Here is a 27,956-nt window from a genome sequence, read left to right as displayed (position 1 = left end):
CAACCAACATCTGTGGATCTCCTCCACAACCACACCAGCTCCCACAGTAAAGCCATGTTACACTCTTTCCATCTCTGAAAAGTGTACTAGTTTGGGCTCCTTGGCAAAGATCACATGGAAACACTACCCTTTAATAAAACAACCAGTTAGCATTTATCCTCATTGGGTCATTCATCATGTCAGAGGAAAATTAGACTCAGTGCCGGGTAATATGAGGCTGTCTGGTGGGCTGGCACGCGTTTAGAAGGTCTTTGCCACTAAACAGCCCAGGCACCACCGCTCACTCTACACATTATTTAACCATTAGGATGACTGCGTTTTTCACTTGTGAGCAGTTTTCTGTTCTACACACACAGCTCGTGCTTTTCTGGCTGCTGCATTTGATTAAACTGGAAATAAAATAGATGTCTTGTGAATCTTTTTAGACGCATTTCCACTAACACTCAGCATGACAGTATCTTTGGAACAGATCTGTAGTAGCAGATGTTTAGGCTCAACAGCTATCTGAGGGACATGCAGGGTAAATGAGCTAACAGAGATCTGCAACAGGCAGTCACTCAGGGAAGGCAAGTGAAGCCACAAGGGACCAGGCAAGCAGAAAATATAAACAGGCAGGTAGGCAAACAGGAGCAGAGGCTGAGTGCTGTGGTTGTGGAGGCTCAACAGATGATCTGGCAGAGAGGAGGTGCTGACTGGCTGTTATATAAGGGACTCATGAGGAAATGAGGAGCAGGTGAGCACGTGGGTGTGGAAAGTTTGGCAGGTTTGATTTTGAGGGAGGTGAAGCAGGGACAATGAGGTTTTGTCTGAATGGCAAAGTCATGCATATCTTCAAATGCCAAGGGTGACACAAAAGATTTTATTTCCACTAAAACTGCTGCCATTTGCACATGAGAACTGCCAGTTTCATTTTTAAAAAAGAAAAGAAAAGACCCGTAAACTGGCGAGAACTCAACCTGATTCAAACCCAGGGGAATAATGAGAAAATTGCAGCCTGAGCTGAACCCAATGGGTCAGGTATAATATAATAATAATAATGATAATAATAATAATAAATATATATATATATATATATATATATATATATATATATATATATATATATATATATATATATATAAGAACTAAACAAACTAAAATAAAATAAAGTAAAATAATAAAAATAGAATAACATAAATTAAAATAAAATAAAGATAAAAATAAAAAACAGCATAGAATATATATTTATTATCCACCAGGGATGGAAATTTGTCATCAGCTCACCAGACACTGAAGACAACACAACCATAAAAAGTTGCTACAAAACACTCAACATGTTAAATCAACTCATTCTCTATTATTCATTACTATTTTATCTAATTTTCTATTTATTTAGGTGCAAAAAAAGAAACTGATTCCAATTCATGAGTGCCCATGTTGGTAGTCATCAATTTTACAATGTTTCAATTAAATTATGTATTTTTCAATTCATATATTTGTTTCTATGTGCAGATTAATTCACTGACTATAACCACTCTCCTAAAAGTTCCAGTGGTGTACTGCACAGACAGAAAGCACAAAACCAAAGAAGTCATGCTGGTTCCACAAGTTATATTTATTAAAACAAAACACTGATTTACAGTTATTTACAGCAGCATCTTACACTCTTATCTTGTCCTTACTTTACAGATTAAAAACTGAAAGGAAAAACATATAATGAATAAAATCTATATAAATGACCCAGTTTGTAAGACCTAAAAAGAAACATTTGTTTTGTCAGTATGTATCTGAACTTACTGCAATGTTAACCTCGTTTATCAAATCATGAAGATGATGTGAAACAGAATGGGCAGAGTTCTGTGCAGCTCTATCATCATTAAAGCTGTGCTGTGATGAACGTCCGGTCCTGTGTCAGTGACTCACATCAGCTGTCGTCAGACACTGGTCTCGATGTGAGGTGACACTTTACAGGACATCATACGGGACAGGAGCCTGTGCTGGTGGTGGTACCTGACAGACACACACACACACACACACACACACACACATAAAACATACACATAGCAACACGTTGTATAGTAACATCATTAGTGAGCAGCAAATCAGTAAAAGCTAATACATTAAATAATGGCGCCATCACCTGCCACAGAAGTGTTACTACAGGGACTTTGTCTTCAAACACTGATATGAAAATAGTCTACATTATATTTAAGTCATGCAAGAGAGGGTAGTGACCTGCCACTGGCAAACTACACAATTAAAGATGATGTACTTGAACTCTGTACATGTCAGTGATCTTAAAGTCAACTGTTATCCAAACTAATCTGTAAAGGAAGTATTTAAGTGTAAAAAATACTGACTTGCTAATGACTCTCTGTATCTCTCTGTTCTCCTCCTCTCTGAGTTTCAGCAGAACCTGCTCCAGGATGGGAAGCTCCAAGTTTAGATACTGGGCTACCTGCGAGGGAAGAGAGGAGGAGAGGAGGAGAGTGGAGAGGGTTATATTAAGATTGTGGTTAAAAAAAACTTACCAAATAAGAAACTTGATGAAACAGCACTCACAAGTATAAATACTAAACGAATAATTATAACATTCCCAAGCCAGAGGAGCATCTGTTTTACATTATAAAAGAAATGTAAATATCTTCTGTCTTATTCTTTGCTGCTGATGTAAGCAAAAATAGTAAAAGCTGCAACTCTCAAATTGATTTACACAGCTTTTAATACATCCATCGACTCAAAATAACTTCTAATTTTTAATTCCAAAGTGTTATTTTTTCCTACGATGCACATATGTGTTAAATTAAGGCTTGATTTTTTATTTTTTTTTAGTTTCTATCCGAAGAAGAAGATTTTTCTTTTTAACTTTCTTTTTATTTTTGAAATGCAGAGTTAATACATCCTTTTTCAGTGCAGATCAATATATCGTCAGTGAGAGAAAGAAAACCTGCAAAAATAACTAAGTAAATAAAACCAATACATAATTAAAAATAAACAAATAAATAAAAAGACCTACACTCTTACTATATAATGACGAAAACTCTGTGTGTGTGTCTGTTCCATGTTTTTCTCCTCACTGACTTGGTCAATGTGAAATTTGGTGGTAGAGGGTCATGGGAGGATGCCAGTGAAGCAATATTACATCAATTGGCCAAAGGGGGGCGCTATAGCAACCGATTGAATTTGCAAACTTTGAATGGACATATCTTATGCCCTGTATGTCGTAGAGACATGAAACAAATTCATGAGGAACAAATTTGCCTCAAGAACCCATAACTTCCGGTTATATAGATTTTCCACCATTTTGAATTTTTTGAAAAACACTTCAAATCAATCTCTTCCTAGGAAGTTTGAGCGATCTGCATGAAACTGGGTGAACATAATCTAGGGACCAATATCTAAAGTTCCCTCTTGGCAAAAGTTGGAAAACTTACTAAAACTGAGCTTCTTTAAGGCAATGAATATTGCGGAGGGCGTGGCTCATCACATAAAGGTATATAACATCTCAAGGGTTTCACCCATCACCACGCAACTTTGTAGGCATATGACCACACATAATCTGAGGGGACCCCTCCATTATTGACCCCATCAAACAAAATGGGGGCGCTAGAGAGCTCATTTCTTATCTAGGCCTAACCGCCATATGGATTTTTACTGAACTTGGTAGATATGTAGAACAGGACGCCTCAAGGTGACTGGAGAAATTTAACTCTAATTGGCAACTGGGTGGCGCTATAACAACAGAAAAATGCTTAACAATGGCTAAAATGCGACCGATCGCTGTGGCTCCCCCTGTGGACCAATGTTGTTGTTAATTTTCTAATTTTTGGTATGACTAAGTCATGGTATGGTATGCTGTACTCAGCGGGTATGGACTAGTAATGTATAAAAAAGGAACGTTGCAAAAAAGAATCTTGTATCACAAATGAAGCCTCTCACCCTCATATTCATTTCTATTGACTAATATTCTGTTCATGCCCATTTCCAAAGGTGTCAAGAAGATTTTTCATGTATAAGTCTCTTCAGTCACACACCTCACATTTATGAGGCCAGAAAATTAGAGACTGAGTAATTCATTTAGACACAAGAGTCCTCAGGAACTGACACTAACTCCTTACAAATATTGACATTCTAGAAGAATGTTTAACTCCGATAAAACTGCACCTGGATACTTGAATGCAATGCCTTTACTAAGTTCATACTTTTCCAGTGATAGAGACAGATATGCTTCAAGTGTTTAAGTCTGGTCTCTACGTTAGCCCCACAGGAGGTGGGACTAGAACACTCACATCATTGCTGACTTCCTCTTCGTCCATGTCGATCAAAAAGATCTTCATGATGTCATCAGAGGGTCCCTGTAGTAGGCGCTCCCATAGGGGCTGGTCTCTGTCGCTGAGCTTCCTCTTCTCTGGATAAGACAGACACGTGACATGAGTGAAGCACGTTGCTGCCTTCTATTGTCTAATTATTTTACTTGCTGTGTAAGAAAGCGTACCTCCACTCTGGTGAACACAGTACAGAGAAAACTCCTGGGGATCGTTCTCTATCTGTGGGAAGAACATAGAAGAAACATTTTTTAACATATATGTATTTTCTCCTTAAATTATCAATATTTCCTGTGAGTAGCTTGAATAAGGAAAACTCTCATTTATGTTCCACCCATTGACCCTGTCAGCTCCCTGCACCTTTCAAAGCTCACCTTGAACTTGTTTAGCAGCTGTTCAATGACCTGGTTCGTCGTCATCCTGCTGGTGATACGAACTTTAGTCGGAGTGCCATATGATGGAGTGAAGATAGACGTCTGTAGAAGACAGTGAGACATTGGTGAGCTACAGCACAGATATAAAAACACACAAAAAAGAAGTTATGTTGATCAGAAACCGACCTTATAGTTGTAGAAGTGTCCGTTAATCGAGAAGCGATGTTGTCTTTCTTTCTCTCTTTGTGCCGCTGATTTCCCTCTTCCCCTCCTCCTCTTGACCAACGAGGCGTCACTCATACAGCGAAACAGGTTGGACTCGGCCTCCATCTCTGAGCTCTTCTGCCTCGTGGGGCGCAGTGTGGTCGTCTCATAAACAGCTGGGCCTTTAAGGTGTGCACAAATGCTTACATTCAACATTTGGTGTAAATAATACCAGTTTATCCCATAGTTTTATTCTTTTGTCAATCACGTTTTTTTTTTGTTGTTTTTTGCTAAAAATAAAACTAATAATGAAGTTTGATACCAATCTATAAAAAGTTTTTGATCAGTATTTTATGTCCTTGAAATAGTCTAGTCAGTATGCTGTAATGTAATGCAAATTAGGTACTTTAAAGCAGTGGTGGAATACATTTATTACTTTAATTTAATTCAATTTAATTTAATTGTTATTTTATTCTGTTCTATTTTTTTATTTTTTATTTTATTTGTATTTGTATTTTTATTTTCATTTTTTATTTTATTTCTATTTTATTTTATTTTTATTTTTATTTTATTTTTTAATTTAATTTAATTTAATTTCTATATTATTTTCCTAAACGACTTTAGTCACTAGTTACTCTGCAGATTGAGGTTATTAATAGAAAATATAATCAACTAAAGTATGATATATATGTAACTGTAAACTAACCACTAATCAGTTGAAATCAGCCCCAATTAGCCCGTCCTCATCCGGTAATATAATATACAATATTCTTGAATGGGCCATTTTACAAATTGAATACTTTTACTTTTGGTACTTTAAGTCTTGATACTAATACTTTTGCACTTTTTCTAAAGGAACATTTTGAATGCGGGACTTTAACTTGTATCACAATATTTTCACATTGTGGTATTGCTACTTTTACTTAAGTGAAAGATCTGAGTGCTTCTTCCATTATGGGAATATGGGAGGAAAATAAAAACAACCTGGTAAAGGTTTGGTGACGACTCTGTCCTGTGGCGTCTCAGTCATCTCATCTATTTGGTGAAGGTCAGCATATTCTCCCCATCGTGACATCCCCCTGCACAGAGAGACAGAGAAGGGAGGGAATTATGTTAGAAACTTATAACTGATCCTAACTATCTGCATGTAGAAACATCAATTAGTTTAACATACTTTAATCTTGGCGTGAAACATTTGATCCACACTACTACTGAATTCTATTTAAAAGCTCATTTTATTTATTAAGAAACATCTTCACCATTGTGGCTACACATGCTCAGCATTTAGAGAACATCTTAACCAACTTGAAGACACACAAAAGCATCAACTTGATGATACATGCACAGCACACAACACAATGGAAACGTTTTCCAGGGTACACTAAACACTGAAGAGCTTCTCAAGGTCAAGGAAGGATCTTAAACGGCTAAATGTCAAGGAGGCTACATCATTGAATGCCCCCGAAGGACTGTTCCAATGTCAAGGGTCGTTCAAATTCTATCAAGGACTGAGTTCGTCCTTCAGAAAATTCAAGGATGCATGTGTGTGTCCTCAGCGGGCATGAAGTGATTATAATTCTTTGCACATGATTTGCAAGAACTGAAGGAAGGGCCTCTTCAGTTATCCATACCTGGGCACTTGCTAGCCTGTTCCAATGTGTGTTCACTGAATGCTATGGGAAGGAATCTTGCCTAGTGGCTGTAGGACCCGACTTGGAAGGACCTGTCCTACCAAGACTTTGAGAAGCACCGTTGTTGTTGCCATAGTTTTTGGCTTGTGAAGTTATTGAAGTCAGCTATACGTCATCCGGGTCATATGATTCATCTATTATAATAATAAGCAAAATGCAAACACTAGGTTAATGGCACAAACCGCAACAAGAAGCGTAGCCATTTCCAGTCATGTGCATCACTCGTAAGTGTCTCCTGAAAACAATTTCCACTGTGTTGGGAGCTTCTTGCAGGACCTTTTCCTAATGCTGCACATGTGTCATGGAACTGGTGAAGATGTTTCCTCATTTGCTGGCACTGTGTCTGTTAGCATGTGTCTCCTTAATTTGCAGCACATTGAGCTCTCTCAGCCACCATACATTTGTCATTTGTATGACATATCGGTAATATCACACAGAATCTGAGAACAACCTCTTGTCTCCGATGGGGCTGACAGGACTGCTGGGGTCGGTCGAGATCAGAGGGGCAAAAGGGATTATCTGTTTATCATCCTGTATTTTCAGCCTGATGGGCCTCCGTACTCCCCAGGAGATATTGAGGACTCCTTCCACCACCACCTCTCCATCAACATCCTGTTACAGAGACAGACCAACAAACACCTGCACGGTGTATAATTACAGTCGTACATTCATTCTAACCCCTAACTCAAACTCCTAACACCACTTCATGACCCAAATTCAAAAGCAGCTATGTAATCGTTGCATTCACATGGATTCAGGCAGGATATCATATTCATGGATATGAGCAACATGGTAAAATTAGGTGAGGGCGGCAGCAGTACATGGCATCGCCAACCAAAGTTAAAATAACTTTTGCCATCCTCCAGACTGGAATTTCCCACCAGATGTCAAATAGCTCCCTCACACAGGGAAAAAAACACTCTGGACAAGCACTGGACTGTACTAGAAAAATTACATAATATAATGAACACAAAATAATTCTTTGTAAACAAAACGACATCACCGTGGCAACATATCTCCATGTTTTGTTTTGTCATCCTGCCATTCTGACGGACTGTTTGTTTTTCCCATGCCATCCAGACGCTGTTGTCGGTCCTCTGCCTGCTTTCATGTAAATGCACCCTGAGAGTCCTAAAGATACTTCTTATGTGTACACCATTCATGAAGCAACAGTTAACAAACAAACTAGGCAATATTAAAAATAAAATCACAGCGTACCTGAAAGAAACTGAGGTGCAGCTGATTGTGGTCCTTCAGGAAGCAGTTGTAGGTGTTGAGTAGTGAGAGAAACTCTGCTCTGAAATGAAAACAACAGTGATGATTGACTAATTGCATGGTGTAGCAGACCGTGAGGGAGCACAGAGCAGTGCCACACAACAGTGACTTATTATATTTATGGTCCAAACATGATGTTTAAGTATATGTTCCATATATAAACACAAAACAACAATCATGTTTCCAGGGTGGCGGTGCGTCTTCCTCAAGCTTGGGTCGTCTACCAGAGGTCTGGGAGTTTGAGGGTTCTGTGCAATATCTTAGCTGTTCCTAGGACTGGACTGTTTTGGACTAAGACCTCAGATGTTGTACCTGAAATCTGCTAGAGCCGATTACCACTGGCACCACTGTTGCCTTTATTCCTCACATCCAGCCTAGATGTTAGGCCTCGAAGCATCTATATATCCCACAGCCTCTGTATGTAGCTCCTCTCACTGGGGTTACTTGTATAGTAGCATTCCAACAGCTCCATATTCTCTGCTCTCAACCATCTATGTCTTGTTCCAGTAGCCCATTTCTCATCAGGGTGCCCTGCTTTCTCAACACCTGATGAGGACCTTGTTGACCTGGGCGATGTCCGATCTGCTATGACTCTTGCGTTTGTGGTTTCCCCATCCTGAGATAGGCTGGTGGCATTGAGAACCTTGTTAAGGGCCCACACTGGATATGTGTTGCCCCTCCCTGACCGGGAATCAAACCCTGATCTATAGTGTCTATATATTGGAGTATTTTCAAGCAAAACTCAGGTGCATAATCATGACAGGAAACACTTTGTCTCAATTGGTAACTAACAAGTCAGAGCAGATGACTGTGAGATGTGGGGTCCCACAGGGGTCCATTTCGGAACCCCTCTTGTTTAACCTCTCCATGCTTCTGTTGAGCCAAATCATACAAAATAATAAAACAGCCTATCATAATTATGCAGACGACATACAAATATACATATCACTTTCACAAAACACAAACAAACAAACAAACAAAAAACATGGCATACAGTTTAAAAGACTTCTTCGAACACACCAACAAGAACAGGACATGCATTTGAATGCATCAAATTTATTTCCAAAACCAAAAGAGATAAGCCCAACATAGCTGGCCATGGAAAGAAAGGCAGAGTGTCAGCTCTCACCTTGAATCCCTCTCTTTTATAACCAAGAATCAAGCGAGAAACCTTGGTGTTATCCTGGACTCAGATTTAAATTTCCACAGCCACATCAAATCCGCAACTTTGTCTGCCTGCTACCATTTTAAGACATTGCTAGAGTCAGAAAAATAATGTCAAAGCAAGACCTAGAAAGGCTCACCCACGCCTTTGTTTTCAGTGGATTACTTTAAAAACAAGCTGTTCAGCATCTTCAACTTATTTTCGAGTTCTTGTCAGGACCCTAGCAGCAACATTCTGACTACATTACTCCAACTCCAAAATCCTTGTTTATACAAACTTGACACATTTGCAAGTCATCTGCGGTCCATTTAGATTGGATCCACGACCCACCAGTTGGGAACCACTGTCCTAAGGGTCTTAGAAAGTTCATATGCTCAGCGCCCAAATATATCTCTGACATGCTTGAGCGTATGAACTTTCTAAGACCCTTAGGACAGTGGTTCCCAACTGGTGGGTCGTGGATCAAATCTAAATGGACCGCAGATGACTTGCAAATGTGTCAAGTTTGTATAAAACACACTTTATCTTTAAGAACAGTGAACTTCTGGCACAGAGCTTTTCTTTCAAAGTGCCATTTCCTGCTGTAGTGCGAGTGATTAACAGACAGATACTTGACAGAGACTGCAAACTAGCTCAACAACATAACCAAACGCAAGTGTTACGCTGAATATATTAAACTGTGTGGAACTAATGACCAAGGAGAAATCTGGACCCAGTATCTGGACAAGTTGGGAACCACTGCCTTGGGACATCTGGGGCCAGCCTACTGACCGTCCCAAGAGTCAGAACAAAACATGGTGAAGCATTGTTTTGTTATCATGCAGCACAAACCTTTGAAAAACAACCTCCCAGACGATGTTGAACAAGCTGCCTTGCCTTGCCTTGCTTACAAAGTGACCCACCTGGACAGTGTCCTCCCGTCCCCTGCCTGGATCACAGGTTGAAGAGCCACTTCACTCATCTCTGGTTACTGCAGAGAGACAAACAAATGGACAAATCATTCATAGCAGCAGCTCCTGTCAGTAAATCTGGAGCTTGAAGCAGGAGACAAATACGAGAGGCTGCTGACTTGTTGAATGGTACTTTGGTGTGCACGTTCCTAAATAAAAACACCTGACCAGTGTCAACACAGAGCGAGGAATCTCACAGAAAATCAACTCCACTCCTCTTGTACAACAACACTGTGTAACTCCCTGTGAAAATGAACAATATAATTAGAGTCTTACCGTCTCTAACATGACAAATCAGTGCTCTCCTCTTGATTCTGTTTCTTTGTCCCTGTCTTTCTTCTCTCTGTGCTTTTTAAATATATCTTTCTTCTCTCTCTCTCTCTGTCCCTCTCAAGTTTTTGTGTTATATTTATCCCTTCTTTCTCTCCATCTGGCCGTGCCTTTACTCTTTCACTTTCTTTTTTTGTGCTGTCTCCAAAGAGATTTAATAACAGTACTCCACCCAGTAACCAGTGATGACAGTGTGGAGCCAACCATTTGTTTATTCTTTGAGGTCTGTGCCTGTGAGCACAGATTGTTGGAGGCTCCACGTGGCTTCTCTCCTTTAAATCTCTTTTCTTTTTCTCTCTCTCCATGTGAATTACAGAGCAGTGTGAAAGCAGCACTCAGTTTGTTGGTGGAAGAAAAATCTCAGGTATTCAGCAGCTGTCATCCAGCAGCCCCAGCACTCCCCTCTCTGACTGACACTTCACTCTTGTACATCAACAACAAAATTTAAAGGTGCAGTGCACAACTTTCAATGCAGTGTTTATAGAAGGTAAGGAAATCCCATATTTTTAGTCTTAAATGTAAATGGATGGCCTGTTTCAAAACACACATGTGAAGTTAAGTTTTCACACGTGAAACAATATATTTAATTATTTTGTACCCTGATGCCTGCCCCCTCTTCCACCATCACCACAAAAAAATAAAATAAAATGAAACCTAACAAAACAAGACAAAACAAAACAAAACAAAAAGAATCAAAACAAAAACAAAATAATAAAATAAAATAAAACAAAATAAAATAATGAAATAAAACAAAATAAAATAATGAAATAAAACAAAACAAAACATAACATAACAAAACAAAATAATAAAATAAAATAAAACAAAATAAAATAATGAAATAAAACAAAACAAAACATAACATAACAAAACACAACAAAAATAATCAAAACAAAATAAAATAATAAAATAAAACAAAACAAAACAAAATAATAAATAACACAAAATAAAACAAAACCTAACAAAACAAAACATGACAAAACAAAAAAATCCAACATAAAATAAAATGAAATAAAATGAAATGAAATGAAATGAAATAAACAAAATAAAATAATCTTTATTTATAAACAGAGCTTTTAAAAACAGTTACAAAGTGCTTTACATGTCAACAATTAAAATAGACAAGACATGAAAACAACTTTTAAAAGAACTGATAAAAACACTTTAGTATATAAACTGAGGACATAAAAGACATTTTATATGAACTTAAAACTCAAGTAAAATCTGTAAAGGATCTCTGATAAAAGTGTTTTAAGAAGGGACTTAAAGAAATCTCTTACTCAAAGAAAAGACCTGACTTTCTCGGGCAGATTGTTCCAGAGCCTCTGGGCCCTGACAGCAAACACTGTCCCCTTTAAGTTTTCAGACGGGCCTCTGGAACAGACAAAAGACCTCAAAATACGTCCTGGTGTGTACGGTACTAAGAGATCAGAGATATACCTGGGAGAGAGGCCATCAAGAGCCTTAAAAGTAATCAGTAACATCTTTAAATCTTTTCTGAAACATACTGGGAGCCAGTGTAAAGAACTGGAGTGATGTGATCATGTGTCGTGGTTCTGGTTAAAAGCCTGGCAGCTGAGTTCTGTACAGTCTGCAGTCGATTAATAGATTTTTGATTCAGGCAAGAAAAGAGGCTGTTGCAGTGACCCAGACATAAAGAGATAAAAGCAAGTAAAACTGTCTCAGTGTCTTTAAAAATTAAAATGGGTCGTATATTTGAAATATTTCTAAAATGATGAGAACATGACTGGACATGTTACTCAAAATTTAAATTATTGTCAAACCAGACTCAAGATTTCTTGTAACAGGTTTGAAACACCCCCTTATCCCACGACCCTCATCCCTTCATCCCAAACATGACTGCAAGGTCCAAGTTAAATTTATGATGTTAGAAGAATTTCACTATTAAAATAAGTTAGTAAAACCAATGAAAAAGAGGAAAAAGCTAAATGTTTGTCAGACAATAACATCTGTGCTGCTAACAGCTGCATTATCTTTCATGTATATTTGTCACATTCTCATCCCTGCTGAGCTGAGGGACAGGAAGGTGGGACAAATATTACACTACACAATATTATCGACTCAAGGCTTTACATATACCTGTCCAAATCATATAATAAAGGCATTTATTTGCAGGAATTTGGTGAATAGAGTGCAATTTTAAAATAAAAGATATCATCATGAAACTTCCTCAGTTGATTACTTATAATAGTATGAAAAAATAAATTAAATAAGGCATTATCTCATTATTTATGCACAAATTTGCATATATGTTAGAAAGGTAAATCTGATGAAGATGAAAACAAAAATTACAGAGGGATTTAAGGATATCTGCTTTTATTACCTAGAAAATCAAAATATACTGTCCATAGCCCTAAAAAAAAATCGATTTCTGTCATATTTTGGGGAATAAAATGTCACATAAATCAGGCTAGGAATGATTTATTAACAAATCCCTCTGTAAATATCTTCAGAATATAGCTAGGTGTATAACTGGAAAGTTTGGTGTACATAGGTGCTACAGAGGCTGAGATGTTCGAGAAAACGGCATTCAAAGATTTACATAATAACATAATGACATTATACAAGTAGACAAAATGTAATAAAATAAACGTCTAAATGTATAATTTGAATGTTTTCTTTATGCCAGTTTGAAAGAATGCATATTCAAGGGGTAAACGAGCCCAAAGTCTGTTGACCACTGCATGAAAAATCGATGATTTTGCCTGCCATGTCTCGCTAATACTCCAGTAAAATGTATGAGAGCTGTAATTAGAAGGTAGAGGGGATGGTCCGTCCTGTAAGCGAGAAGCCTGCCAAGCTGCAGACCACTGTTTGAGACCAACAAACAACAAAATTGGTTGTGCATTTGTGAGTTATTGCTGTGTTTCCAGCATCTTTTTGGGCTCCAAACGTGGATGTTTTGTAGCGACCTGTCAGCAGAGAAAAGCAGTTGTTTTCTACCTAGACACTGCTGTTTCCAGCCCGGCTAGTGCCACCAAAAACGAGTATTTTAACCCATAACATGACCTTTTCCGAATCATAACTAAGTGGTTTTTGGGCCTGAAGTTAAGCTTTGTTAAAATTTAAAGTTTAAACATATCTGCTGAATAATAATAATAATAATAATTTTTTGGTGATTGGTTGGATCTTTAACTTATTCTTTTTCTGATTTAGTGTAGAATAATTGCACTGTTTTGATAAATAGAGGTTGGACTTTGCATGAAAAACTTAAATTTGCCTTTATTTATTGTTTTTTTTTCTGGATTTCAACAAGGATCCATGGACACCAAACTAGGTGCAGGACTCTAGACACAAGCACTCAATTCCCATCGACTGTTTCGAAACTACTTACTCATTTGTAAATCAGGGTTTTTCACAGTAACTCCCTGGGGTGTGTGTGTTCATGTCTGAACAGACCTTACATGGGGAGATTGTGCTTTCATTAAAAATTTAATTGAAAAAAACAAAAAAAAAACAACTTATTATTATTGGAAGAAAGAAGCTGTTTTTGTTACACCAAGTCCAAAGAATTTCTCTTTCATCTCTAACTTTACCTGATGTGAGCACTCCACTGTCTGTCTGTGTGTCCTGCAAGCCTCAACACGCAAATACATCCAGACCGTGTGTGCTTTTCTGCATGTGTGTGTCTACGTGTTCGTGCATGTGTGTGATTTGTGAATCATACGCACGTCAAAAGTCAAAGCAAAGCCAACAAAAACGGAGAACTGCTGAAAAGTGGTCAACATTGCGAAGTCTATAATCTGGGCTCATAAATCCAGCAAAGACACTGCTCTGTTAGACGCACCTTCACAAAAAGGGAGACAGCTGAGTCTGGAGGGGTTGGAAAGAATCTCACAAAACAAGACCGTCAGGGATTTTTAAGACGTTTGAAATAAATGTCATTAGTGCAAAACAAAACATCTTGTGAAGTATTTTTACAAGCATGCATCATGGCCACTTCCTTCTATTCAGTGATGTTCCACTTTGCTTCTAGTGAGGTATTGCCACATGAGTTTAAGGTTCTCTTGCAACTGTGGATCAATAAATCAAAGCAGCCCAATGGGTGGCAGTGAGGCTCACTAGAGTCCAATTTTTGGATAAACAAAATGGAGACATTTTGCTGTTCTTAGATACTCGCCACCAATGGACTTGGAGCTAAAGTGACCCAGGAAAAGAGCTGGGAAAAGACGTAGCCAGCGGGAAAATAGCCAAGGTACACCATGACACACCCAGTTTCTCCGTATATTGCCTTATTGTGTGCCACTCCCCCTCTCTCTGCCTGTCCTTCTCCTTTACTCCACTCCTTTCACCCTTTGTGCTGTATTCTAGTGTGTGACACTTTCTCTGTCTCACTCACACACACTGATTTGACCTAAATATGATGTCGTGTTGGTACAGTGCCCCCTGTTGAAACTCTGTTTAACTGTTATGCTGATTTTTACAAGTTTTACAGGTATTTTTAGGCCTGTTGAGACTAAACTACTAAAAGTACAGCAGACCCATGAACACAGCTGTAATAATTTATCAAAATTATGAAAGTTTCTAATGCTATTAAAAGGAAAATATTGAACAACCTAAGAAAAGCTGCTGGCACATACACAACGAAAACCTAACTATCATACATGTATACATCAAATATGTCCAGGTTTAAAGAGCTATCAGACCATCAGCACATTCAGGTACATTATGTATTAATTATTATTCTTATAATCTAAAATATAAGCTATTTTTTACCTGTACTTCCACAGTTAATCACACTTTAACAAACTGAAACATAACATAAAGATGATCGAACATATTCACTCCTACCTGTCCAGTCCTTCAGTCTCCAAACAAATGAAGCTGGTTCACTCCATGTTTGAGCTCTTGAAACTGTGCGTGTGTGTGTGTTTATGTGTGTGTGTGTGTGTTCATAGGTCCAGAGTACAGTGAGTGCATGTGGTAAAGAGGTGAGCTTGTGTAGCACACTGCAGCAGCTGGTTAATTATTGCAGGACACGTTGAGACAGCGTTGGAAGGGAGGGGCTGGCTGACACCAGATATGACTCGCCTGTTTTGTGTGTGTATGTGTGTGTGTGTGTGTGTGTGTGTGTGTGTGTGTGTGTGTGTGTGTGTGTGTGTGTGTGTGGAGAGAGAGCGAGAGAGAGTGTGTCATGCCAGGGATTGGCGGTTTGCTTTTAGTTTGACCTCATTGCAGTCAGTGTGTTCCTTGTATGTTACATGTATGAGGAATTTGACTTTACAGGAAAGACAGAAATAGACATACAAAAACAAGGACGACAAAGTCAAACAAAGAAAGTTAAACATACATTTTATACACATGAGGTGGATGGTTATGAAACCTTTACATCTTGAAACCTAGACCGCCATTATCATATCTTTCCTTGCTAAGGATTGCTTTCTGAAACTACGAGGCCACCAGAAGCTGCACTGAAGATCAGACAACACTGAGCAAACGACAGCTGCAAGTAAGAATAAAGAGAACAATAATCCAGGAGAGCTTCCTGAGGACGGACATCCAATACACACTGTAATTGGGTTCAATTAAATGCACCTCAGTCATGACAATGATTGTTAGGTGGAGAACAAACACTCATAATGTCAAACCAGGACAGGACAGGTGTTGCGAGCAGTCTTTCAGGTGAGGCGAGGCAAGCGAGCTGGCCCCCCTGTCCATGTGGAATAACTCATTTCGTTCATTCCATTCATTTATTTGTTTCGCTCATGTCCACACGCTGCAACTAAATGATATCACAGTAAAAAATTATAACACATGCTCCATCATCGAAAAGGAGCGGGGATAAGAATTTTATTTTACCTGCCCTTCTCTCAAAACACAAATAAAAAATAGATGGTCCGTCAGTTACAGTTAATAACCAATACTTACAGTGATCTCAGAAGGACACATAGATTAGACTTTGATAAATGTACATTGAAGACATCTTAATGCTAGGCAGCAGGCCAAGCAAAGCACCCCAGACATCCCTCTCCCCAGCAACACTTTCCAGCTCCTCCTGGGGGACCCCAAGGTGTTCCCAGGCCAGATGAGATATGTAATCCCTCCAGTGTGTTCTGGGTCTGCCCCGGGGCCTCCTACCAGTGGGACGTAACTGGAACACCTCTAACAGGAGGCGCCCAGGAGGATCCTGATCAGATGCCCGAACCACCTCAACTGACCCGGCTCTACTCCGAGCTCCCTCCAGATGTCCGAACTCCTCACCCTATCTCTAAGGCTGAGTCCAGACACCCCATAGAGGAAACTCATTTCGGCCGCTTGTATCCGCAACCTCTTTCTTTCGGCTATTACCCAGAGCTCATGACCATAGGTGAGTATCAGGATGTAGACGGACCGGAAAATGACAGCTTTGCCTTCTGGCTCAGCTCCCTCTTCACCACAGCAGTCCGCCACAGTGCCAAACGACCGACCCATGTGACCACGACCCCGAGATATTTGAACTCCCTCGCGTGGAGCAGTAACCCACTCCCAAACTGGAGGGGTGATTCACCGTTCTACAGAACCATTGCCTCAGACTTGGGCGTTTTCTTGAATGGTTTTATTTTCTTTAATTTCATTTGGTAAATTGCTCAAAAACTATTTTTTGAATTTAATCGCAATATCCATCTGTTGTTTTTAGTTTGTTTTGTGAAGCACTTTGCATCCTGTGTTTGAAAATTGCTGTATAAACAAATTCATTATTAGAACTAGAGCACAAAATAGAAATTGGCTAATGTTTTCAACATGTTAAAGATAATCAGCCTCACTATTTTCTTTCTTCCCTCTCAGCGACAAAAATGTGGGTTACAGAGCAGCTCCGATGGAACGAATAGGGCTTCAGTCTATTGATGCAGGAATCTAACTACCGACATCTTGTCTGTGCACAGGTCCACCCTAAAGCAGGAGCTTTCAAAGATCTAAAAGTCAAATTTTGTCCTGGTGGTATTAAGAATACACGGGTCAAATGTGACTTTAAAGTGTAACCATGCCTCAGTGTTTATGCTCTCACAAGAGAAAGCAGCTGCTTGGTTCTTCTGTTATGAGACAAACAGTGTAATTCAATGCTCCTCAATTAAACAGCACGCAGGCTGACTGGATGCATGCAATGCAAACACTTTGGGCAGAAGACTATTGACAGTAGACTCCATGGTAACCTGAGGCTGCAACACAGGCAGCGTCCTATTTATTTCAGTCGCTCAGATTAATTCAATCTTTTAAAGATGTTTGCAAAACTCGCTTTCAGATGAGTCAGTTTGCTGTAGTGATTATAATTACGGAGCAGTTAATTTCTGTGCCAGCAGAGGGAGTCAGAGCATCAGTACAGAACCTGTCCAGACTGATCCTGCTGAGTCAGTGGTCCCTGGCAAAAAAGCAGCCTGACACTGTAATGTTTATTTTTTCTTGTGGTCTGGTATTGGTTCCTTGGTTGTGTTTGACATACTTCAGTGGTGTGTTGCCTTTATTAGAAAAATAAAATCCTGTACCCTGTATGACAGCATCATCTAGTAGTGTTCAGTGTCATCACTGAAAGAACTGCTTTAATCTTACGCTGTAGCTGGTCTGCTTTATACTGTATGGAACATATGTGTTTTGTTTAACCTAAAATGTGAAGATGGAGGAGATCAGAGTCAAATAAATATACAGTATAACAGGAATAAAGAGGAAAGGACAAGACAAACACAGGACAAGCCACTAAATCGCTAGGCTTTGTCACATGACAAAACAAAAGACACCAACATGACATAATTTATGGCAGCCTAACCAAGGCCATAGGTGTTCTTATAACACTGGGGGGTGGGGGCATATATAAAGCAGGTGGTAGGGGGTCCTTCCACCAGAAAATACTGAGCATCAAACACTTAATTTCCAACACTCTGCTGATTTTTATGCACTGATTTGTGTCTTTCTGCATCAGTTTACAGTGTATGTGTCTTTGGCTTTGTCAAAATAAAAGTCCTCTGCTACTTTTATGTTTTTCCTGGGGGGCATTCTCACTCTGACCTCGTCACATATCAACTCTTGGTCATGGATTTTCTACGTCCAGATACAACGTGCAAGAAACCATAGGTGTGTTGGTTGTTGACGTTCTGGGACGCCATTGATTCAAAATAAAAGCACTACATCCCACATGGTTAGGTTTCGGTAAAAAACAACATGGTTTGGCTTTGTAATCTTATGGGACGTAAGCACTGCTCTTCCGGGTGAAAGTTGATGTTTCCTCCTTGTTCCATCGCATTTCCCCCAATGCCGCTGGCCACCATTAAACTATAACAGCGACTGGCTGCATATCATGCCGACATTAAAAGATGGCTTTTTTTTATGTGTGTCTGATTACGCAAGTCACTACCCAGGTGCTGGATTTCGACAACTTTGGAGTGAGATGGGGTTGACAGATTCTACGATGAAGGGAACATGTTTCTCATGTTTTCCCTGAAAATTGCACCTATGATGCTAGCCATCACAAGACACAAGACTTTTGTTAACGCAACAGTTAGTTTACTAAGTGTTGGCAAAAATATCCATTTATTGATACATATAATTTCTGAATATTTGTAATGGTTTCAATACTTATTTTTCGCAACACTGATACACCAGTACCCGCCACGCTTTATGATAGTCACTCAGCTGTTCTCTGCAACTACCAAGGAAAAGAAAAGTTGGCGTTGTCATGTTATAGCCTTGTTTTATTAATTTCTTAATACAAACTTTTACTTGTTTGCCTACAATGTGTTATTGACAATGGTATCAAATGTTGATGTTTTATGTAACTGGTGGACTCTACGGGTACTCTATCTTTGGAGGCAATATCCAACTCTGACAGCATGAGGTTATAAACAAAATCCTCCATCAATTACGACCATATAATTCAAGCCCCTGAACAAATCAAGTGACACAGAAATATGTTAGCATATAATACATCAAGTTTAGGCTGAAAAATTAACTCAGAAACATAGTTTAACAGTGCTAAAACACGGAAATTACTACAAGAGCAATGTCGCCTACCTCACCCATGGAGTACAACAGCGAACGGGGAGAGGTAAGGCAGGAAACACCCCTTTATAGGTAGGGTACCCCCAAAGGTGAATGTAGGGCACAGAAACTGAGTATCAAACGTTCCACGTATTGAGTACGAAGGCTTAAGCGTGTCAGGTAATAACAACTGAAACAAATTTTGTGGAATTATAATACTACTATAATACTATTGTATCAAAGTTACAGATTACAGCATCATGACAACGCTAGTTCGCAATGTTTACAGCCACCTAGACTACATTTTTATCTGTAAGAACAATGTGTAACTGCGCCCGCTGAGCGAGTACAATAGTTGACTCCATCCACAGCAGAATGGATACGGAGCAAATGAACTGAAATGCCATTCCTTTCCTAAAATAAAACAGGACATACAGGCTGGCAGGCGACAGGTGGACAAAGGACTCTGCATGTGTGTGTGTGTGTGTGTGTGTGTGAAAATGTAAACGTAAATACATGTTAAGTAGCGAGCTGGAATATGCCTGTGTGTAGTGTTTGTTTGTGAAAATGTATAATGTGTACACTGCAGTATGCGGAACATGGTTTACTTATAGTGTTAATGTTGTTTATATCTGCATATTAGACTGTATGCTAACGATACAAGAAGCTATAGAGTATTGTGACTTTTTATGCACAGAATCCTGACACTCAAACTGCAATCTATGGAAATAGAAAGTTCTCCTATCTGGTATCCTCTGGGTGATGATGTGACTATTCCCTGCAGCTTTAATGTCCCCTGTGTGTCCTACTGTATAGAGGGTAAAGTTCTGCATGCTGCAACATGGCGTAGATCGGATACGAACAGAACTGGGTGTATGTGACAATAAAAAACGTACAACACGTTACTAAAAAGTGGATTTGCATCGTGTTATATATTATCATGTTTCCCGTCTTGTGATTTCCATTTCTGTTGCGGATTTACTGACATAAACGTGACTTATTCCAACTGACACTAAAAAGCAGAACCTCGAATGTGTGTTTCCACGAATAAACACTACACTCACACTGTTGTTGATTACCGTGGATGATAACTCACCAGCACTGGAGCCTGAGAGCTTTGAGCAAAGCTACAAAACCTGAGTGACTGTACATGAGGACAGCTAGCAGCTGCTGCTGTCCATCACGCAGACACACACACACACACATACACAAACACACAGTGACTGAGCTGGTTCTTGTTGAGCAGAGAGCTCATGGCTGTCCCCTGGCCAGGACACACGCAGACGCACACAGTGAAGAAACAGAGTGAGAACGTCTCCTTACCTGCAATGGGAATCTAACTACCTGCTCATTCTGTGTACCTGTCTGAAAGCTTTGTCGAGTCGGATCATGGAAACCGTTTCAGTCTTCAGGATCCTGCTTCTGCTGGTTCCTGTCAGCCTAAGTTACGGGATACAGAGAGGTACGTAAGATTCTATATGCTTGAACTCAGAGGGGTTTTAAAAGTGTCTTTTTTTAAGGATAAGTTGTCCAAAGAGTCTCAAACACATTCAGGTATTGCACACATAAAACAATGTGGATTCTGTATGTCTTATTTAAATCATATGAGCTGTTTTGTTCTTTCAATTTGTTCACTAATAATGATGATCACAAAAGAGCATCCTTTATTCTGGCATCTGTTTTCAACCTTCTATAAAGTGTTTTTTTCTACAGTGAAAGCAGGCGGTGTTTCCCCACATATGTAGCCCTGAGATCACCTGTTTTTCACCCCATGCTGCAGGGAAAAGGAGAAGGTGTTTATAGGCCTACATAGTGTAAATGTGACTAAATCTATATCCTTCCTACACCCTGGTATATCCTCTCTGTGGGCTGTTGTAAAGGTGGTTAGGAACCGATTCACCTCCACCACAGCTGTACTGGGAGCAGAGCCTGGCACCATGTCACATCTATTCCTGTATTATTTTGATATGTGAAACTCTGAGGCTGTAATTAGCTTTTCTTCTATCAAAAGAAAAAGCAGCGAATTGGTAAAGTTGTCATAAATAACGACAGATGGACATCTCGTGGGCTGCTAAAGACTGTTGCCTGCATGCAGCAAGTCTGGCCGTGGCCTCGGGACATGTGAGATGGGTACCGTATCAAATGCTGGCACAATTTCACAGTCACATGCACGGGCTTGCAGAGCAGACCTTTGACATACAATACATGTTTTATAAGTACAGATGTAAGGGTACATGTTGCAGATCCGGTCAGGGAAACAGGTGGTGTAGATGCTGTCACATTCTGCCAGGGTAGATATCAGAGCTGGGTTTGGTTGCCATGGTGCAGGTTGGGCTTGGCGGACGACCGGCGCTTTGCATAATATATCAGTGATTAGAAAGCTGAGATGAATGTGGATGGCATCTTTCTTGTTGGTCCAAATCACGTGAGGCATCCTGTCAGCGATAACTTGTATGGAGGAGTGAGAAAAATTATTTACCGTCCACCTTCTGGGGCGGCTGTGTTCGATCCCCAGGTCCTCCAGCCTGCATGTCGAAATACCCTTGGGCAAGATACGGAACTAAAATTTGCTCCTGGTGGCTGTTCCATTGGTGTGTGAGTGTGTTAAAAACTGAGTATCAGGTGGCACCTTGTATGGTGGCTTGGCTATCAGTGTGTGAATGTGTGTATGAATGGGCGAGTGCGAGTAGTAGTGTAAAAAGCGCTTTGAGTGGTCGGTGCTATACAAGTTCAGATCTATTTACCAACTCTACCTAAAACACTACTGGTGATGTTTTGCAAATAAGAAAAATATATTGTCAGATCCATCAATGTCCGTCGGCCAAATCTCGGCACAATTTTATGACTCCAGAATCGCCTTATCGGCATCTGACATAGTGACTGTCGGAACAGACCAAAATGTTATGTAGTGTGAACCTGGCATAAGGGGAGCGTGCCTATGTTCCCACAGCCCTATGTTCCCACAGCCCTGTGTTCCCACAGCCCTGTGTTCCTACAGCCCTATGTTCCCACAGCCCTGTGTTCCTACAGCCCTATGTTCCTACAGCCCTATGTTCCCACAGCTGTGTTCCCACAGCCCTGTGTTCCCACAGCCCTATGTTCCTACAGCCCTATGTTCCCACAGGCCTATGTTCCTACAGCCCTGTGTTCCTACAGCCCTATGTTCCTACAGCCCTATGTTCCTACAGCCCTATGTTCCCACAGCTGTGTTCCCACAGCCCTGTGTTCCCACAGCCCTATGTTCCTACAGCTGTGTTCCTACAGCCCTATGTTCCCACAGCTCTGTGTTCCTACAGCCCTATGTTCCCACAGCCCTGTGTTCCCACAGTCCTGTGTTCCTACAGCCCTATGTTCCCACAGCTGTGTTCCTACAGCCCTATGTTCCCACAGCTCTGTGTTCCTACAGCCCTGTGTTCCTACAGCCCTATGTTCCTACAGCCCTATGTTCCCACAGCCCTATGTTCCCACAGCCCTGTGTTCCTACAGCCCTATGTTCCCACAGCCCTATGTTCCTACAGCCCTATGTTCCTACAGCCCTATGTTCCCACAGCTGTGTTCCCACAGCCCTGTGTTCCCACAGCCCTGTGTTCCTACAGCTCTATGTTCCTACAGCCCTACGTCCCCACAGCCCTATGTTCCCACAGCCCTGTGTTCCTACAGCCCTATGTTCCTACAGCCCTATGTTCCCACAGCCCTATGTTCCTACAGCCCTATGTTCCCACAGCTGTGTTCCCACAGCCCTGTGTTCCCACAGCCCTGTGTTCCTACAGCTCTATGTTCCCACAGCCCTATGTTCCCACAGCCCTATGTTCCTACAGCCCTATGTTCCCATAGCCCTATGTTCCTACAGCTCTATGTTCCCACAGCCCTATGTTCCTACAGCCTTATGTTCCTACAGCCCTATGTTCCCACAGCCCTATGTTCCTACAGCCCTATGTTCCCACAGCTGTGTTCCCACAGCCCTGTGTTCCCACAGCCCTGTGTTCCTACAGCTCTATGTTCCCACAGCCCTATGTTCTCACAGCCCTATGTTCCTACAGCCCTATGTTCCCACAGCCCTATGTTCTCACAGCCCTATGTTCCTACAGCCCTATGTTCCCACAGCCCTATGTTCCCACAACTATATGTTCCCTCATTTCCTTTTTCATAAATTTGTATCAGATTTTATCCCCCTTTCTCCCAATTTGGTAGCCAATTACACCCAACCTATTATCCCCCTAACCCCCAAACCCTAACCCCTAACCCTCTTACTATATTTTACAATATATATTCTTTATATTTCAACTTTCTATGAATTTTAGTGTGTATTTTAAGTTATTATGATCATTTTTTTTATATAGCACTTACTGATTCATGTTGGAGGAAGCTGCATTTTTATTTACAATGTATCATTTATTTACTATATTCAATTATTTATCTTCTTAATTATTCTATTTATTTATGTTTTTTATTATTAACTCATTCATTTTATCTGTTACATTATACCAGCTTTTTGCCCGCAGCCGGAGTCCCCACTAACCTTTATTGTTTTAATAAACTTTCTTGAAAAATCTGGGGTGAGCTATTTTTATTTATAAACCAGAGCAAGTTTTAGATTGGGGGTTGGAATTCTACACTATACGTCACTCGACATTAAAGAATTGCATGTTTTAAAATCACTTATTTATATTTTATGATTTTTATGAACTTTTGTTATTTCCCTTTCCTGATTTTTTAATTGGTTTTATTGTTCCATGTATTTTTATTGTCTTGTTATTCAGCACTTTTGCATGTATTTATTTATTTATATATTTTAAAAGCACTTATTAACGTTTCTTCTTTTATGTCGGTTTTCTTAATCCAACCCCAGCACTTATTTTCATTTATTTCATATAAATTTTATCTTGCTCCTTTTTATTGACAGCAACCCCAAGATGTAAATTTGGAGACCCTGCAAAGGGCCACACTGCCCTGTGGCCCTTTGCATTTTATAAAATTTTAACAGGGCTTTTAAGGACCTATTTGGTTTTAAACAAAAATTATTTTAAGTATCTTATGGATATATATAGCCCCCGAGAGCCCGTGCCCCCCGGAGTGCTCTCTTTAGAGCACTGCGCTTTTACCCTAACCTAACCCTTGTGCGAGGATAGGGCTTAAAATGAAGGGGAATGTAGGAACACAAGACCTAATTTTGAAAATGTCCTAGAAATGTGGAAACATAGGGCCTAATTTTAAGAATAATCTTAGAAATGTGGGACCATTGGGCTGTGGGAACATAGGGCTGACCCCGGCATTAAGTGTCCCATCACAGGCTAGATTTTCTAAAGCCAGAAAACAGAGCCAAGCGGATGTGCAGAAGTCTTGAGTTCTCTCAGACCACTTGAATTACAATGTGCTCAAAGGTTTTTATGGGATTTCTGCCCAATGACGCCGAAATTAAACTGTCTACACCTGCTTCAGTGAGTCAGAAGTAGTATTTAACTTTGGACTGAACCGTGCTAGCTGTTTCCCATTTCATCTTTCTTTAAATGCACTAAAGTTACTTTTTAAGATTTGTTAGACTGAGCTACCAAATGAGAACAAGTTTAATCATCTGTGATTTTATTAAGCACATTTTTACAAGCTGGTGCTGCAACTCTGGAGTGACAAGTGTTGTAAAACTGCATTATTATGTTCTTATTATCATTATTACTGCCTCTTTGCTGTGGTTTCTGAGGCGTGGGTCAGTTGCGCAAAGCTGAGATGGATAACACAAAAGGATTCGCTTTCATGTGTTGTGTGGGGCCAAGCTTGCTTTCATTAGCTGCCATTTGAAATGAGTGTGAACAGACAAATACAAAGGATGGTGATCGTCATTAATGTGTCCCCTAAAAGAATTATTTCTGTTTTGAAGGCTTTGTCGAGTCACAGTGGTCTGAGACAGCTTTCAAGTTTCAAGCTTTGAATTTAAAGATGAACTGGTGACAGCATAAGCCAAAATTGCACCTCGGTTACTGCAACATGTAACCATGTAGAATTAACATGTTGACATCTTTTATAATTACCGACTTAATTAGTCCACTTTGCTGAGAGCCGGTATTACTGTAAAATCTGCTTAACCAAGAGGAATGAAGACCACTTGTGCATTTGAACGCAGCATGATAGGTTAAAGAGAGTGTCTGTGTGAGCTGGACCACTACAAACAATGGCTGACTCCCCTGCAGACATCTGATCCCCTGACATGCCACGAGAACAATGCTATTCTTGTGTTTGTTCTTGTTCGACCACAATGAAAGAATCAAGTAAAAAAAAAACAACAACAGCAAAGACAACATGTATCTGGTCTGCATGATAGAATTAGAGAGAATGCTGTTTACAATTTGATTCAAGTATGGAAAAAAGCTAGAGGATAAACTGCAAATCAAAGCAAACACCAAAGGAACCAAAGGATGTTACAAGTTACAGGCTCTAAAGAAGGTCCCTGTTATGGGAAAGAAAAGGTTGACAGAGACTTAATGAATACTGGAAGATATAAAAGACAGAAAACATGCAATTAAAAGTTGAGTGGGAGAGATTTATTAACGTTCACTGCAGAGGAGGGCATCAACAAACAAAGAAATAAATGACATATGTTGTAGAGGAGTGGTTCTCAACCAGGGGTTCAGGGACCACCGGCGGTCCTTGAGGGAGTTACAGGGGGTTACAAAAGTTGTTTATTTTTAACATTTTGTGAGTCCTGTGTGAGTAAGAGTCTTAAGAGTAACTATTCTGATCATGGGGCTCATTTCCTCAATGGTTATCTCCTCAACTGTAGTTGACAACTACAGAAATCTAGTCCAACACATTCTCACTCCTACCTCATCATATATTAACATTTGGTCATGGACTTTCCACGTCCAGATACGACATGCAAGGGACCCTGGTACCCTTCAAAATGCAGAATACAAAATACAAAATATACACACTACATTGGTGCAACACGGTGAATTGACATTTTTTCCATCAACAACAAACGCACGTGGTTGGGCTTGAAAAAAACAAACAAGGTTTGGCTTTATAATCTTCTGAAATGAGATCCACCACGCCTACCGCAAACCCTTCTTGGACTTTCGGTGCCTTAACTTTCATTCTCGTCCTGTCACGTTTCCCCCTGATGCCGCCGAACTATAACAGCAACTGGCCACACATCATGCCGACATTAAAGGACAGCTATTTTCATTGCTGTCTGACACCAGAAGTCACTGCTCAAGGGTTGGATTTCGACAACTTCGGAGTGAGACAGGGTCTAACAACCGAAATCTTATGAAATGGGGGTCTGTGGTCTGTTTATCAATTTAGAGTTCCTTGAGATGAAAAAGGTTGAGAACCACTGTCGTGAAAGACCGTTACAGGAGTAAAACTAACAGAGCTAGTACACACTAGCTATGTTTCCATCCAAAAGTGATTCGAATCATTGGGAAATGCGCATTAAAAGAAATACGAATCCTGTGTGTTTCCATTAAATGTACGGACTTTGGTGAAAACTACAAACTCGCATGAGTTTCCGCAGAACCAGAAACAAAAGAAGTCTCGCATTCTTCTTCTTCTACGTTTTCTGGCGGTTGGCAACCAGCTTGTAAATGCATTACCGCCTTCCCAACCCGGAGTGTGGATATCACCATGGAGAGAGGTGCGCTACGTCAGACTTAATTCAAACCATCGTTGTGTGATGAGGTTTAGACAACAAAACTAGGTGGTTAGGTTTAGAAAGCACATTATGGTTTGGCTTTAAAATAGTACTTTTGTTACAAACATAATGTCACGTATGTCATGTCACATTTGCAACCCCGTCTCACTCTGAAGTTGTTGAATTCCAGCGCTTGGGCAGTGACCTCCGGACACCAATGACAAAAGCTGTCCTTTCATGTCGGCATGATACACAGGTGGTGTAAGGGGGAAAACGCGGCAGGACAAGAAGGAAAGCTAAGGCAGTGGACGGGCAGGTAGGTTGGGTGGGAGGGGTGGTGGATGGGTCCAACAACCACCGACTTTCACCAGGAAGGCCAATGTTTGCCTCCCGTAAGACTGTAAAGCCCATCCTTGCTCTTCTTTTCTAAACCCAATCACGTGCGTGTGTTGGCCAACCGTAACCATATGCGTTTGTTGTTAAAGGAAAAAAAGACGTCAATTCGCTTTGTATCAACATAGTGCATTTATTTTAAAAAGGACTGTATGCACCCTTTAAGAGGATAAGCTGTTACGAAAATGGATGGATGGATTCAAACGCTACATTTCCTCTGAAAACGGAAGTGTATTCTGAAAAACACAATGTATGTAAGAGGCAGAACTTGGCACAGTGTCCCAGGATGTCACCAACCAACGCACCCAGGGTACCTTGTGAGTTGTATTTGGACATGCAAAGTCCATCACCGAAAGTGTGAAATACCTCATTATCATACACATGCCAGCATACTATGCTACATAGTTATTTGACAAAGTTACGTTAATTTAGGTCGTAAATATCGGTGTCCTGAGTGAAAGTCATTTCCTTGTTTGGGCCATCCACCTCCCCTCCTGTCCAGCCTACAAATACTTCCTTCATCTGTATAGAGCATCACACAGACTTTGTTGCTTTGTACTACTACCCTACCTCACTTTCTCCCCTGCTTCTGTAATACTTACTATGGCCACTAGAGGCCACTGCCATACATTAAACTTAAGTTTGTTTTCAAATAAGCTGTTTGCACAGTCAACATATATGG

The 27,956-nt window shown here is 40.2% G+C and overlaps 2 protein-coding genes across 4 annotated transcripts in view; one reads left to right on the top strand and one right to left on the bottom strand.

The window, feature by feature from the left end:
* Positions 1-1,570: 1,570 nt before the first annotated feature.
* On the bottom strand, positions 1,571-15,266 carry rassf6 (Ras association domain family member 6). 3 transcript variants are annotated; one of them, XM_033646110.2, is made up of 11 exons: positions 15,103-15,266; positions 9,916-9,983; positions 7,792-7,870; positions 7,025-7,185; positions 5,867-5,961; positions 4,865-5,064; positions 4,679-4,780; positions 4,475-4,526; positions 4,269-4,387; positions 2,340-2,437; positions 1,571-1,989 (listed from the first exon to the last, which is right to left on the bottom strand). In XM_033646110.2, exons 2-11 carry the CDS (start codon positions 9,972-9,974, stop codon positions 1,914-1,916), a joined length of 1,041 nt encoding a protein of 346 aa, XP_033502001.1. In that variant the 5' UTR covers positions 9,975-9,983; positions 15,103-15,266; the 3' UTR covers positions 1,571-1,913. The 3 variants fall into 3 exon arrangements, with proteins under 3 accessions (XP_033502001.1, XP_033502002.1, XP_033502004.1); XM_033646111.2 differs by lacking the exon at positions 15,103-15,266 and adding an exon at positions 10,240-10,773; XM_033646113.2 differs by lacking the exon at positions 15,103-15,266 and adding an exon at positions 10,083-10,195.
* A 5,209-nt stretch (positions 15,267-20,475) lies between these two features.
* The window catches only part of musk (muscle, skeletal, receptor tyrosine kinase), a 51,053-nt gene continuing 43,572 nt past the window's right edge, over positions 20,476-27,956 (top strand). Inside the window, exon 1 of the mRNA XM_033646332.2 lies at positions 20,476-20,719. Within this exon, the coding sequence (XP_033502223.2) occupies positions 20,647-20,719 (73 nt within the window). The 5' untranslated portion in view covers positions 20,476-20,646. The remainder of the gene's footprint in view (positions 20,720-27,956) is intronic.

This window comes from Epinephelus lanceolatus, chromosome 19, assembly GCF_041903045.1.
Source record: "Epinephelus lanceolatus isolate andai-2023 chromosome 19, ASM4190304v1, whole genome shotgun sequence".
In the NCBI taxonomy this organism is placed as follows: domain Eukaryota; kingdom Metazoa; phylum Chordata; class Actinopteri; order Perciformes; family Serranidae; genus Epinephelus; species Epinephelus lanceolatus.
Note: the sequence above shows the minus strand (reverse complement) of the source record. Positions and strands in the feature narration are given on the sequence as shown.